This window comes from Lasiosphaeria miniovina, assembly GCF_030549165.1.
Source record: "Lasiosphaeria miniovina strain SMH2392-1A chromosome Unknown B0T26scaffold_3, whole genome shotgun sequence".
Classification (NCBI taxonomy): Eukaryota; Fungi; Ascomycota; class Sordariomycetes; order Sordariales; family Lasiosphaeriaceae; genus Lasiosphaeria; species Lasiosphaeria miniovina.
Window position 1 is genome coordinate 956,458 of NW_026848222.1, and position 13,854 is coordinate 970,311.

Below are 13,854 nucleotides of genomic sequence, written 5' to 3' on the forward strand. Positions count from 1 at the left end.
ATCCCGATACGATCTCACAACAACCCTCGAGCACGCCACATAATAACAAAAATGGAGGTCCTTGGCGCCGTGGTGGGCATTGCGGACGTTGCTCTGCGAACAACCATGAAAATAACGCGTCTGTGTAATGCATGGCGGGAAGCACCCGAAGATGTCCATCGTCTCCTTGGGGACCTCACAAGAACTCAGCTTTTCTTCCAAGAGACACGCCATGGCATCCAAACCATGTTTCCGATGGTACACAACAACAAGGGAACGATATCTCATTCTTACCACCAACTGCATGCGCTTCTTGACGAAGGCTCTCTTGTACTGAGGGAGATCGAGGACATTGTGGATACCATCATAGTGCCAGACGGGGTCAACCCAGACAGGGATAAACGGCTAGGCCAGAGAAGCAAGGCCAAGTGGCTGAAGCATTCGGCAAAGATAGCTAAGCTGAGAAAGGAGCTGAATGGTATAGCATTTGGGGCGTGCCGCTTACTCCTGGCCCAGAATGTGTAAGAGAAGATCGGCTCATTATCACCTGTTGGAGAGAGAACTTGAACTGACCCCTTTCTGCGCCTAATTACAGGGCCGTGTCGACCGAGATACAGACTCTGGTGGAACGATCCAAGGATGAAATCATGTACCACGTTTCGGATCAGCTTAACCAACGAGCCGAATCATCACAGCGCTCAATCATCACCCACGTGGACCGCCGATTCAGTTTTCTCCAATCAGTGGTCGTTGCTGCCATAAGGGAGTCGATTGTAGAAGAACTCACACCGCTTCGATGGCAACTTGTTCCGCAACATGCCATAACTGCTACCTCAACATCGCTGTTACAACGCACCGTTAACCCCCCGGGAGGCACGCACCCGTGCGACATGACCTGTCGTTGCAGTTGCCACTCTGCCGGCGGATGTTTTAAGTGGAGGATGACGGCGCCCAGGCCCATCTTGGGATCCATCAGCCTGACCTACTCGAGAACTCGGGTCTGCAACGACAGCGAGTGTCGGGCTCGGCAGATGCGGGTAAGCCAGCCCCGACTAGAGGTCAAGGTCGCCTACCAGTTCCCGGCCTGGCTGATGCGGGGGGCACTGTCGGTATTCTTTTCGAGCAATCTTAACGGGAACCCTGAGCTCAACATCAGGATATTCAATGTGATCCAGAGCGATCCCGTGACCGCGTATTCCACTATCTTCGGGTACATTGATCGTGGAGACGTACATGGCACCCGGCGGCTGCTCGAAGAACGCCGTGGCTCCGTCTACGACATCTTGGGCGACGGAGGCTCGTCACCGTTATTCTTCGCCGTCCGGAGGAGGAACCTGAACAAGGACATTATCAGGCTTCTCCTTCAAGCTGGCGCCGATCCGAACCAGGAGGCTCCAAACGGGCTCACCCCAACCAGCTCCACTCTATTGTACTACTTGGCCGGACGCTGCGGTGCGGACGAGCTTGTGGAGCTGCTACCTCCGTATTCCCTTCTCGAGAGCGAGTCCTGTTTGCATATGGCTATCGCCGGTATCCTGCAGGTGGACCTCGGCCAGGCGCTACAGAAGCCCCAATACCTCGCCGAGATCAACAGCATGTCCAAGTTGATGAATGGCCGAAGCCCCCTCTGTCTCGCCGCCATGAGAGGCAACCTGAGCGCCGTAAAGCTCCTGCTACGGGCGGGTGCCGATGTCAACTTGAAGGTTATCAAGGCGGGGACAACAGCTCTTCACGAGGCGTGCAGCAGTGGGCGCTATGAGGTGGTGAAGGTGCTTCTTGAGGCCGGGGCTCTGGTTAACGAGAGGACAAGTAATAGGTTGACTCCCATGACAGTTGCCGCGCGGGTATCAGAAGGAGCTCGAATCATATCTCTGCTGATCCAACACGGAGCAAATGTTCAGGCCGGGCCGTTGCATGTCGCCGCAGCCACCGGGAATGCAGCCGCGGTGGACATTCTTCTCCTGAGCGGCGCAGACATCAACCACCGCGACTGGGAGGGCGACACAGCGCTGTTCGACGCGATTATCGGCAGACAACACGGAACTGCAGACCTTCTGCTGCTGAAGGGGATTGACTACACGAACGTCAACGATAACGGCAGGGGGTTGCTTCATGTGTTAGCTGGGGTTGGAGACATGGAAATGATCAGAACATTCACAGACAAGAAGCTGCGGAATCTTAATACCGCGGCCAAAGACCGTACTGGCAAGACACCCCTTCAGTTGCTTAACGAGCGAGATCCGACTCCAGCGCTTCGCAAAGCGTTTGATGAACTGCTGGACAGCGTTGAGCTTGCAAACGAAGAGAAGCCTCAGCCTGATCAGCCAGAGACGCAGGATGATGATGAAGACGACGATAGCGAACCAGAGGAAGAATTTGTTGATGCTAAGGAGACATTGTAAAGGCGACAAAGCAAGGTAGGTACATGCAACTATGCAGCCTTGCGCACGAAGCAATGGGCCTGGCTGAGACGAGATGCATACCAAGTTCATGACAACTATTCGTACATGCTGAGTCTGTTATCGAGTCAAATCAACGTTCTCTTCAGCCCATCCCCGAACCCACTCTGTATATTAACTTGTGAGCATCTATAATTTCAACTCCATTTTGAGCCCTTGTGTTTCTTTGCAAATCATCGGACAAATGGTATTCAAGCACTCGTTTCATATGAAGGCAAGTGTGACGTTCCTGTGTTTTGAGATTTGGAAAGACTTCTTAGAAGGGTTAATTAATTAACGGTGGAGGGAGGGTTGAGCCTCAGACAGAATTACCAAATAGACAACGCGCGTGTGAAGAGAAAAGAATGGCTGCTATTCATGAAACTCGATTCCAATTCGTATGTAGGTTACATAGCCGAAAACCGGCGAGACTTTCCGTATTGTGCAGGAAGAACATTCCACGGTACTGACTGAGTGATAGTTTAGTGGGCATGGTGCCGCAGGTGCGGCACTAGTAGGTCGCGCGAAATATCACGGAGAAGTGAGACGAGAGCTCGTAACGGGATGGAAAGAACGGCAATGGGAAGAAAGACAAAGCGAATGAAATCCCGCATTTGGTCTGCAGAAAAGCACGCGTCAATTTCTGAGCCTGGGATTGCTCAATCGGAGCTTCCCCAATGCAGAGCTTGCAAGTCATTCCTGCCAAGAAAAGGCTAGCCAACCACCATCCGATGTCACCAGCAATGACGACCCCACCAACACCATGTGCCCCTCTACCCCTCCATCTCCGACCTTCAACCCGGTCAGGCCATCATTATTGCGTCTTTTTACCTTGACCAGTACTTTTTTTCTCCCCGGTCATCCCAATCACCTTTCTACACTGCTTTGGCTCCTATTCTGTCCTGCCAACTCCGAATATTCCACCCTCCAGACCAATTGCTCCACCACACCGCAACCATGTCTCTGGCAAACAAGCTCTCCATCGAGGACGTCGACCTCAAGGGCAAGCGCGTCCTCATCCGCGTAGGTCAAGCCGAGCGGCCCATCACGAACACGCGCCTGCTGTGTGTCAAATTGAGCTGTAACTAATGCAGACTATGGGACTGACGAGAGACTTTTCCAGGTCGACTTCAACGTTCCCCTCGACGGCAACAAGAATGTGACAAATCCCCAGCGCATCGTCGGCGCCGTGCCCACGATCAAGTACGCCATCGACCATGGCGCCAAGGCCGTCATCCTGATGTCCCACCTCGGTCGCCCTGACGGTCTCATCAACCCCAAATACTCGCTGAAGCCCGTCGTGCCCGAGCTCGAGAAGCTTCTCGGCAAGAGCGTCACTTTCGCCCCCGACTCTGTCGGTCCGGAGGTTGAGGAGATTGTCAGCAAGGCGGACAACGGCGACGTCATCCTCCTTGAGAACCTGCGCTTCCACATCGAGGAAGAGGGTAAGGGCGTCAACGAGAAGGGAGAGAAGGTCAAGGCCGACAAGGCCAAGGTCGAGGAGTTCCGCAAGGGGCTGACCAAGCTCGGAGATATCTTTATCAGTTCGTACCCACGGGTTTTTATATTGTTTCGTACAAGAACAACCTTTGCTAACTCTTGTGGTGCAAATAGACGATGCCTTCGGTACCGCACACCGCGCGCACTCGTCCATGGTGGGCGTCGAGCTGCCCCAGAAGGCGGCGGGCTTCCTGATGAAGAAGGAGCTCGACTACTTCGCCAAGGCGCTCGAGTCGCCCAAGCGGCCATTCCTAGCAATCCTAGGCGGTGCCAAGGTGTCGGACAAGATCAAGCTCATCGACAACCTTCTGGACAAGGTTGACACGCTCATCATCTGCGGCGGCATGGCCTTCACCTTCAAGAAGACGCTGTACAACGTGCCCATCGGCACGTCGCTGTTTGACGAGGCAGGCTCCAAGACGGTCGGCGACCTGGTCAAGAAGGCCGAGAAGAACGGCGTCAAGCTGGTGCTGCCAGTCGACTACATCACGGCCGACAAGTTCGACAAGGACGCCAACACGGGCACCGCTACGGACGCGCAGGGCATCCCCGACGGCTGGATGGGCCTCGACTGCGGCGACGAGTCTATCAAGCTGTACAAGGAGGCTATCGACAGCGCCGAGACCATCCTATGGAACGGCCCCGCCGGCGTCTTCGAGTTTGACAAGTTCGCCAAGGGCACCAAGGCCACCCTCGACGCTGCTGTTACTGCGGCCGAGGCCGGCAAGATCGTCATCATTGGCGGCGGCGATACCGCGACCGTTGCGGCCAAGTACGGCGTCGAGGACAAGCTGAGCCACGTCTCGACGGGCGGCGGCGCCAGCTTGGAGCTGCTCGAGGGCAAGGAACTGCCTGGTGTCGTAGCTCTCAGCGAGCGTAAGTAGGCGATTTCTCGGAGAGGTTCAGGTCTGGTTGGCTAGGTCTTTGGAGGATTTGATCCCAAGAGGACTGTCATGACTAATGGAATTGGGGAGGAAAAGGCCGGGTCCGGGTTGGTATTGCTAGTCTCTAGTACCGCGGTCGAATAGAACAAAACATTTTGCCACAAAACCCATGCACAGGACGTGATGCCAGGATTGTAGCCCAGGTCAATTAGACAGGTTCCAATTTCTCTAAACCTAAGAATGTTGTCTTGTAAACCCCACTACCATCTTTTTTTTGCTGCTTAGTTGTGAGTTCCTAAAAGGTCTAGCACAAGAAATGTCGCCCAGGCCAGCCACTCCCTTGTATAGAGCTTAGTTAATTCAGTTCTGCCACTGCCAAATTACTACAACCCCCGCTGAGTAACCTCGACGTAGTTTCTGCTTATACATCGTCCAATGACATGACGCGAAGAAAGGAAGTCCTTGGTCTAATAGCCCCCAACCATAGCCTAGCCATACTGCGTCAAATGGTTGATATAGGTATTTGTGCCCCAGCTTCATCGCCTCTTCGATGACTCGACCTTCTTAAGCTCCTCCCTATTGAGCGCGTGGCGCTGTTAGTACACTCTTCCCATTTCCTCGAGTTAGAGGCTAGAGGGGCCAGGAACGTACTTGAGCTGGGCGGAGAAATCGTCGCTTGTGTCGTCGTCGTCCCACGACTCTTCCCACAGGTGCTGTGTCCCCTCACCGCTGTTGGCGACCTCGGTATCTTCGGCCGACCAATCTGTGTTTTGCCAAAACGGCCGCCGTCAGTGTCATCATCCATGCTATTGACCCAGTCTCTATATCGAGGTGTACGACTCCGCACGCCTAATGGAAATAATGGGGCTGTCGGCATACCGTCGACGGGGAAATCCTCAAACTCGTCGTCCTCCTCTAGCGCAGCCACCGTCTTCTGCTCTGTCGGCTGCTCGGGCTGCTTCGAGTCAGTGACCGCCTTGCCGTCGTTCTTGGACGAGCTTTGTGCTGATGCCATTTTGACAAGTGGTTGCTTTATTGCGCTGTGTGTGGAACGTGTCTCTCGTCGCGATCGAGTCGAATAGCCCCCGTAATCGGCTGACGACGGGCAGGCAGGTAGGCTGACGCCCTGATTGCGCGTCGGGGAAGGGACGGGTTGTCTGGGAAGATGCTCTACCTGTGGAGAAGAGCGTGCTTGTAGAGTATGTGGCTGTATCGTAGCGCGGGTACGCCGAGGTAGGTATTTTGCAGTTGGCCCTTTGATGAAATGCCTGGTGTTTGATGCTGGACAGCTTGTCTGCTGGGCTTCGCGGTCGTTGGAGCTTCAGGCAATTGCGGCTGGTGGTGGGGCTGACACCTTGGCGGGCACGAGCAAGCCGCCAGTTTGCGTGGGCTTAGGTAATGCGTCCAGAAGTTCGGCGCTCTCACGTGCGCCCACCCCACTACGCACGGTGCAACGGCGAATTGAACACAGGACTGGACAGGTTACGTACGGAGTCTTGTTTGTCAAAAACATATCTTCACGCATCATCAAAAACCGCCTATGCTTTGAAGCGGCTCAAAGCCCCCTTGCGTCAACATTGGCCGCGTGGTAAAGGATGATTACACTTGGCTATCGCTTGGCGTAAGTAACGCGTCATTTCGTTTCCTGCAAATAGTGTTAAGGCGCCGGCTGGGCCGGGAACGGGCCGTTTGCTACCTCCGTACTCCGTACGCACAGTACCTACCCTTGTCTCGTTTAGGCTTCGGGATTCATGGACGTTGTGCGATACTCGTACTCCGTACCCAGGTCACGGCCAAGAACTGCAGAGTATTAGTGATGACCGATAATAACGCGTCTTGAGTCTTCAAATTCCGGGGAAAGAGGCTCGGTCCGTCAGCCTCTTGAGGACTGGACTAAATCACGTCACTTTCTACAAGAACACAAAGCCTCTGCATATATTCCGTATTCAGGTCCCAGCTTGATGTGACTATAGGAGCAAGTAGGTATTTCTTGGCGAGCTCCGTTCCCTTCTCGATGCTTTCTTTTCGACTGTGAAGTTGCGTCCGCAAAGCATCCCACCTTCGTTCCGAGCCTCGCCCCAAGGGGGCGCCCAGCAGCAGGGTTCCGTCACTGCCCCGCAGACTGAATCAGAATGGTACTCCGTACAGTACATTTACAGCTAGCGGTCGGCCCACCGCAAACACTGCGTATATCCATGTCAGTACAGCTGAAGGTGTGAATCGCCAAGAAATGATGAGTTTGTGTGCAAACCAATGGTCTTTTGAGCTTCGTTTACCTTATCACTATTGACAGCATTCAATTGAACTAACAGGACGCTGGATAATAATGCAGGCGTCTCGGGCGAAGGCCGTTATTTGATGTCAGCATGTAAACGTCATTTCTTTGTTGTGGCGGGGCTGGACCTGCCCGTTTCGTTCCATGCTTGGCGGGGTTCTCGTACGCACTACGCAGTCCGCTGCGCCCGCATGTCTCGGCGAGGCTAGGCTGAGCTGCCTGAGCCTGCCAAAAGTCCAGACCTTTAAACACCGGGTTCCCTAGCTGACAATTTTTGCTGCTCTATTCTCTCACAGGGGTTCGCCAGGCTTCTTCTCTAAGGCACCTCCTTGGGGCCGTTGGCGCGAAATATTTTGCTTCGGCACAGTCCCTGTTGCCCCTTTCCACTACGGGGAGCAAGCCTGCAACTGTCCTTCTCCCAAATCCCCTGGCGATTGCCTGCGACGTCTTTCGTTTCCAGCCTTGCTCTCGCATGCTGTACCCTACTGCCTTGCTGAAAAAGCCAAGTCACTGCCTAGTCTCGCTTCTCGTTGATCCCCCCAAGTACCCGACCATGGCATCGACACTTCGCTCCTGGTTCCGGGGGCCCGCTGCTGTCCCGAGCCTCAAGACATCGTCGAAAGGGACAAGCCCTGTGCCGAGCCCTACCGCGAGTTCTGTTGCGCTGAATAGCGCCGGCCCCGGCGCCAGCAGCGCGCCCCCCGCATCCGCGCAGTCGCAGCAAGAGGCTTCGGACATGGAGGATGCGATGGAGGCTGCCGGCCTCATCATGAACGACGATATCGATGGCGCTGACGAACGGCTGCGGTTGCGGGAGGATTCTAGTACCTTCCACAAGCTAGGGATGGGCATCTCGACTTTTATGAGGAGCATTTTGGGCTTCGAAAAGGACATCATGGCCGAAGCATCGAGCCGGCTGGCAGATGCCGAAACCAGGGCGTGGAACGACATGAAGAAAGCCCAGAAGGACGCAGTTGCGACGGACGGCAGCGCCATCTACCCGCCTGGCACCGAATATGCCCTTATCCAAGCAGAGGCGCAATTGATGAGCGCCGTGGTCGCCGTCATGCATGAAAGCCTGACAGAGGCAATCAAGGGGTTCTACAGACTACGCAAGGCCTATATAACCCTAGACGGAATCATGGACGCCGAGACCAAGTATTTGAACTCTAAACAACGATGGGGTACAAATTCTGTTCAACGGCCAAGCGCGTCCGGCGGCAGGTTGCCAAGTAGCTTCGATGACGGAGAGATTTCCGACATTGTCGGAGCAGAGATGTCAGAGATCAAGGAAAAGGAAAACAGCGATGAAGATTTTGTCCATGTCGCCAAGGATATTTCAGGTGCCCAGACACCGGCAGGCCAAAATGCTGTCGGGGCTACCGAACTCCAACAGGCTGCGCCTGAAATCTCTGCTAACACGGATGCTGTTGCTCTGAACGAGAAACTGGGCGACTTGGCTTTGGCAAACGATGGAGCTGCGATTTCTAAGACCGCATCGCAGCAGCCAAGCCTTGCTAAAGTCCAGGCCAAAGACGAGCCTTCTGCTTCTCAACCTTCTAGCCTGGACCAGCTTAACCAAGCGGGAGTCGACAAGGCGCTCTTCACCACGCCCGCTGATATCTTCGTACACAGCGGGGCCAATATGTGCTTCGGTATTCTCTTGCTCCTCATCTCCATGGTACCGCCGGCTTTCTCGCGTCTTCTTTCCATCATTGGGTTCAAGGGTGACCGCGAAAGGGGGGTTCGAATGCTATGGCAATCCACCAAGTTTCCGAATATCAACGGCGCCATGGCAGGGCTGGTTCTCCTCCAGTACTACAACGGCTACTTAGGATTTGCCGACATTTTGCCCAGCGAAAAGGATGTCGCGGAGCATAGCGGATCCGGCGAAGATGATGACGACTTTGACGCCGTCGGATATCCTAAGGAGAAGTGCGCTGCCTTGTTAACTGAGCTGCGTTTACGTTACCCAGACTCGAGGCTGTGGAAGCTGGAAGAGGCGAGGGTAGTTGCAAACGCGAAGAACTTGGAGGAGTCTGTCAAAATGCTCCTCGCTAACACAGACAGCAAGATGCGCCAGATTACAGCCCTCAACAGCTTTGAGCTGGCAATGAACTCGATGTACATCATGGACTGGCCGTCTATGTGCGACAACTTTCTGCGCTGCGTTGAGCTCAATGACTGGAGCCATGCGCTCTACTATTACGTTGCTGGCAGTGCCCAGCTTGAGTTGTACCGCGACTCATTCCACCGCGCAGCTGGCTTAGCCGAGGACGACAAGGAGCGCGGCATAATCGATACAGAGGCAAAGAAGCATAAGAAGCTGGCCGAGGAGTACTTTCGCAAAGCGCCAGCCACTTCAGGCAAGAAGCGCTTCATGGCGCGCCAGCTGCCGTTTGAGGTGTTTGTGTGCCGCAAGCTGCAAAAGTGGGAAGAACGCGCTAAGACTCTCGGCATAGACCTCGCGGATGCCGTCTGTGTGAGCCCGACCATGGAGATGATCTATCTCTGGAACGGATTCAAGCGGATGAGGCCGGTTGGTCTCGAAAAGGCGAGGACGCTCTTGGCGCTCGAGCGATGCACAGCGGGCGCAGGGAATATTGCCAAAATGGAACAGGAGAAGGACGAACTTGCCATCGGGACGGTGACCGAATCATCGATGCTGAGGGAGCTGGGCCGGGGCGCGGAGGCGAAGGCGTTGGTTGAGCCTCTTTTGACCATGGACAAGTACGTGACAAAAACCCCAGCATCCAAACTGCGTGAGAGCACGCTAACCTGTTTTCTGCATTAGGACCGCTTTCAAGGGTGTCACAAGAGACGACTACTGCCCTGCAGCCGCTCACTACGAAGTCGCGGCCGTCGCGTGGATGGACGTCTGCAACCCAGAGGCTTGGCCATCCGCTCCAGCCAACGATGACCAAGGCGCCAACGCCAAGGCGGTCGACGAGTTCCGCAGGAAGAAGGCAGAAGAGTGCCAATTCTACCTGGAAAAGGTCTCCAAGTGGGATGGCTTCGTGCTGGATGCGCGGTTCGGCATGAGAGTTAAAGCCGGCATCGAAAGCCTCAGGTGGCTGAACAAGAAAAAGGGTTGGGTACTAACGGCTTGATTTTTGCACATAGATGGACAGATTTGGTACGATAGGGATTATATCCTGCTTGCATAGATAGAGTCGACGTGCATATATAGACGCGATCTGCATGGCGGCAGAAAGACTTGGGAAAGAGCTGGATTTATAAATCGAGTCCCTTTTCAGGATACTAAGGGGAACGAGTTAAAGATTTTGTTTCCACTCTCGGCTCTCTATCTTTGCAACCAAAGTGACAAGTGGCCGGTCATCATATTCGCTCGAGCATTTATTTGACTGCATGCCTAAAAGCCAACAAAGGGGTATCGGATTATCCAAACAATACCTTTCCAGTTCCGCCCAACAAAATTAGTGACGAAAAAGAGGACCCCCACGCCAGCCTAACGCCTCATCCCAGGATGTTGACACCAGCGAGACGATATTAAAAAAAAAAAAAAAAAAAAAAGAGAGAGAGAGAGAGAGAGAGAGAGAACAGGAGGAAAAGAGGCCCAACGACCGTTTGTGGGATACGGTGGAGAGGAATGAGCAGAGAGTAGCATCGATGAGATCACTAATCGCTCTCGCTGTTATTCCCTTTTGCGCTCCTCCGCCGGCCCTTGGACGACCTCGCGCTGCGGCGCAGCCCGTCTATGCCATCTGTGACCATGTTTCCGGCGCCGCTGGCCGCGCGCGCACTCCTGCCTTTCAGGTTGTGCTTCTCGGCCTCGTCGTGCAAGTCAGCCATGACGTCCTTGCCGAGGCTGGTGCCGTGCACCCAGTCCAGCACCCCCCAGCAGCCGAAGTTGCCCGCGCCCGGCCGCGCGTAGTGCAGCGCATTGCGCCGCGCAATGCCTCCGAGGATTATGCCCGGCACCACCGTGTAGCCCGACATGGCCAAAGTCTCCTCGGCCGTGCACAGCCCCACGAAGAGCAGGTACGTTAGGATGTGCAGGCCGCCGCTGTCGCTGCTGAGGAACGTGTTGCTCAGGAAGTTGCCGCTGTTGCGGCTGAAGATGCTGGTCAGCGAGAGAGAAGACGACGACCACAGCGACACGACCAGCGCCGGCACGTACAGCGGCACGAAGCGGTGCAGCAGGAACGGCAGCGGGTGGTCGGCCATGAGCAGGAGCGAGAAGGGCGTGGCGTGCGCGTGCGCGCACCCGTCGTGCATCGTGGCGATGCGCCCGTGGCCGCCGCCACCGCCGAGTTTCTTCTTGTGCGTCTTTGACGCCTGCTTCTGGCGCAGATTCCACGTGGGCACCGTCGGCGACAGCGGCTGGCCGTGCAGCACGTGGCGGTGGATGTAGTAGGTCAGGACCTCGCGGGCGGCGAACAGCAGCGCGACGTGCTTGACCATCTGCCAGGGCAGCGGGAGGGTGGTCGACGTGCGGAACACGGCGGGGATCTGGAACAGCGCGGCGACGCCGAGCGACGCGCCCGCCTCGACGGCCGCCTCAAGCGCCAGGTTGACGGCCGCGAGCCCTAGCAGCCGCGCCACCGACGACACGCCGCGGGGTGGCAGCGCGGATGCGCCCCGGTACTTGATGCTTTCCGCCAGCGACGGCAGCAGCGTGTCGAACAGCAGGAACACCAGAGACGGCACCAGCCACAGAACGACGCGCAGCGCCGCCGTGCCCATCAGCTCGATCTTGAGCGCCGAGTGGCTGAGTACCAGCGTCGACCATGTCATGTAAAAAAACAGCAGGTTGAGGGACGTCGACCATGACGTGAGAGACGTCGTGAAGAAATAGGACGCGATGGGGAGGGAGAGCAGGAGATCCATGGTGGCTCAGGGGTAGGCTTTTTGTTGACTTCGCGAGGGTTATTATTACTAGGGGTCAAGATTGTTACGTCGGTTCTTCAACTGTGCCAAGGGCAACCTTGTTTGGAACAACTTTAAGCGCTCGGAGCGGAGGAAGTCTTGGTTCTCGAAAATTTAAAATTTAAACCAGAAACATGAAGGAATGTCTTCAGCGAAGCCCATGACGGCGACTGTCCCAGGCAGCCTTGCCAAGCTGCCGCGCCATCCAGTGTCGCGAGCTGCTCCCGCTGTCATCTGTTATGACGTCAGTGAGATGAGGGAGACCACTGAAGCAAATGGCATCCCCCTGGAGCTTTACGTGGCCGACCCAAAGCGGTCTGAGCCGGCAGAACAATGCAACACCAGCCAACTGGCCCTGCCTCCCTGGTCGCCAGTCCGTTTTCTCTCTCATCTGCCTCGTCTTAATATCTATTTGTAAGGGACGACTAGGACAGTGGGTAATCATGGCGGCACCTTCCATTTGCTTTTGTGGCCGTCAAGCCGGAATTGGAAGGAACCGGAGAGTATGACCTCCCCTCCTCTTCTTCCCAATTTCGTGTTTCTTCTCTGCAAATATTTCATCTCCAGCTTTTCTTCTGAATCACTGCCGAAGTCCGTTGCCATTTTGCACTCTTGCCACTGCTCTCTCTGAAGCCATCACGATCATAGCCATAACTGTGACGGATAATTGCAAGCATTGCGCTCCCAGCCTCGGATTCCACGAGAGTTGAGCAGCTGCCCCGGCGATGTCGCACAACTATCTCATCCTGTGTCGTACAAAGTTGGGTTTCTTATCTAAAGTGTGGGTTGTCAACAGCCGGCGCTCTCTCCAGGGAGAGGCACAGCAAGGTCTATTTGGCGGCCGGTTAAGTTCCTTCCGCTTCTTAGGTTGTGTTGCACAAGAAACACGGGCTGGACCACTGTGCCAGACTCATACCATCCAGGCCGTGGCCCAATCTAGCAATAGCAGCTTCAGCTATATGGCACGGTTTCTCTGTGTCTTCGTTGCCTGGTCCCGTTTGAGACAGGATGACCTGGCCTGACTTGTTCGTTCCCCCACCCTTCCCCGCCTGTGTCGGACAGAGGCCGTCATGGCCAATAGCAGAGCTGTTGGGCATTGGGCGAGAGAGCCGCACGGGGTTCCCATTAATAATTCCAACAATTATTGCAGCAGGGCCTTGGGGAACAAGGACTCGACGCCAATATGGACGAGTCGTCGTTATCTCAAAGCTGTTATTGTTCAGAGACCGGGTCGTATCCAGTGTATTGGAAACGCCGTGTCTCAACTGTGAGGGCCTTACGCCGCGATGTACAGAGGATCGCCAGAGTTGTCCGACAACTCAGGAAGAGACTGGTGACTGGTGCGCAAAGACCGCTCTTCTCACTTCCAGCTGGTTCTTGGAGTTTCAAAGGCCGTCGCTGCACGATGCATGCGGGTTGCTGCAGCTCGGCGGAACCTCTTATTCTGCCGCTCGCTCAGGCCCCATTCTACACTTACGCCTGTCTGATCACTGTGATGGAACCCCCTTCGCGGGCAAATGCCCCGTTCATCCATTTCCAGATTGAGCACCGGCGGCGGCGGCGAAGGCGGCGATGGCGGCACATTTTCCCTTTGTGAGGACCAGCAAGACATGACAGCGAACAGTGCCATCGCCGGGCTTTTAGGCCACATTATTACCCCTATTCCGCAATATGGCATGTCCGCTCTCCCGTATTAACTTGCGAGTGGCAAGTGGTTGCATACTGAGTACAGAGTATCGTAAGTTGTTGCGTCGCTGCCCGGTTGTCTCGGGCTGATCAAACGAACTGTTTACTCCGTACACTTCGGAAAGTGCTGGATCTCTAGCTGCAGTCGCAGCATTCCGGGATATGGCAATGGGCCGGTTATTTCTTCCAGAAGTAATTCTCG

General features: G+C 55.3%; 5 protein-coding genes across 5 annotated transcripts; 3 read left to right on the forward strand and 2 right to left on the reverse strand.

Annotated features, from left to right (window-relative positions):
- Nucleotides 1–51: 51 nt before the first annotated feature.
- Nucleotides 52–2,381, forward strand: B0T26DRAFT_673645 (ankyrin repeat-containing domain protein; the record flags this gene model as incomplete). The annotated part of the gene is made up of 3 exons (XM_060439624.1): nt 52–500; nt 575–752; nt 915–2,381. 3 exons carry the CDS (start codon nt 52–54, stop codon nt 2,379–2,381), a joined length of 2,094 nt encoding a protein of 697 aa, XP_060297796.1.
- A 681-nt stretch (nt 2,382–3,062) lies between these two features.
- Nucleotides 3,063–4,968, forward strand: B0T26DRAFT_700540 (phosphoglycerate kinase). Its single transcript, XM_060441548.1, has 3 exons — nt 3,063–3,440; nt 3,541–3,961; nt 4,032–4,968. The coding sequence occupies exons 1-3, from the start codon at nt 3,375–3,377 to the stop codon at nt 4,799–4,801; spliced, it is 1,257 nt and encodes a 418-aa protein (XP_060297797.1). The 5' UTR covers nt 3,063–3,374; the 3' UTR covers nt 4,802–4,968.
- B0T26DRAFT_700543 (DSS1/SEM1 family-domain-containing protein) lies at nt 4,969–6,313 on the reverse strand. The gene is made up of 3 exons (XM_060441549.1): nt 5,681–6,313; nt 5,453–5,564; nt 4,969–5,377 (listed from the first exon to the last, which is right to left on the reverse strand). Exons 1-3 carry the CDS (start codon nt 5,814–5,816, stop codon nt 5,338–5,340), a joined length of 288 nt encoding a protein of 95 aa, XP_060297798.1. The 5' UTR covers nt 5,817–6,313; the 3' UTR covers nt 4,969–5,337.
- A 1,316-nt stretch (nt 6,314–7,629) lies between these two features.
- On the forward strand, nt 7,630–10,186 carry B0T26DRAFT_641116 (uncharacterized protein; the record flags this gene model as incomplete). The annotated part of the gene is made up of 2 exons (XM_060437298.1): nt 7,630–9,806; nt 9,871–10,186. 2 exons carry the CDS (start codon nt 7,630–7,632, stop codon nt 10,184–10,186), a joined length of 2,493 nt encoding a protein of 830 aa, XP_060297799.1.
- A 429-nt stretch (nt 10,187–10,615) lies between these two features.
- B0T26DRAFT_700547 (uncharacterized protein) lies at nt 10,616–11,637 on the reverse strand. The gene has a single exon (XM_060441550.1). It carries the CDS (start codon nt 11,499–11,501, stop codon nt 10,716–10,718), a length of 786 nt encoding a protein of 261 aa, XP_060297800.1. The 5' UTR covers nt 11,502–11,637; the 3' UTR covers nt 10,616–10,715.
- Between the last annotated feature and the right edge of the window lie 2,217 nt (nt 11,638–13,854).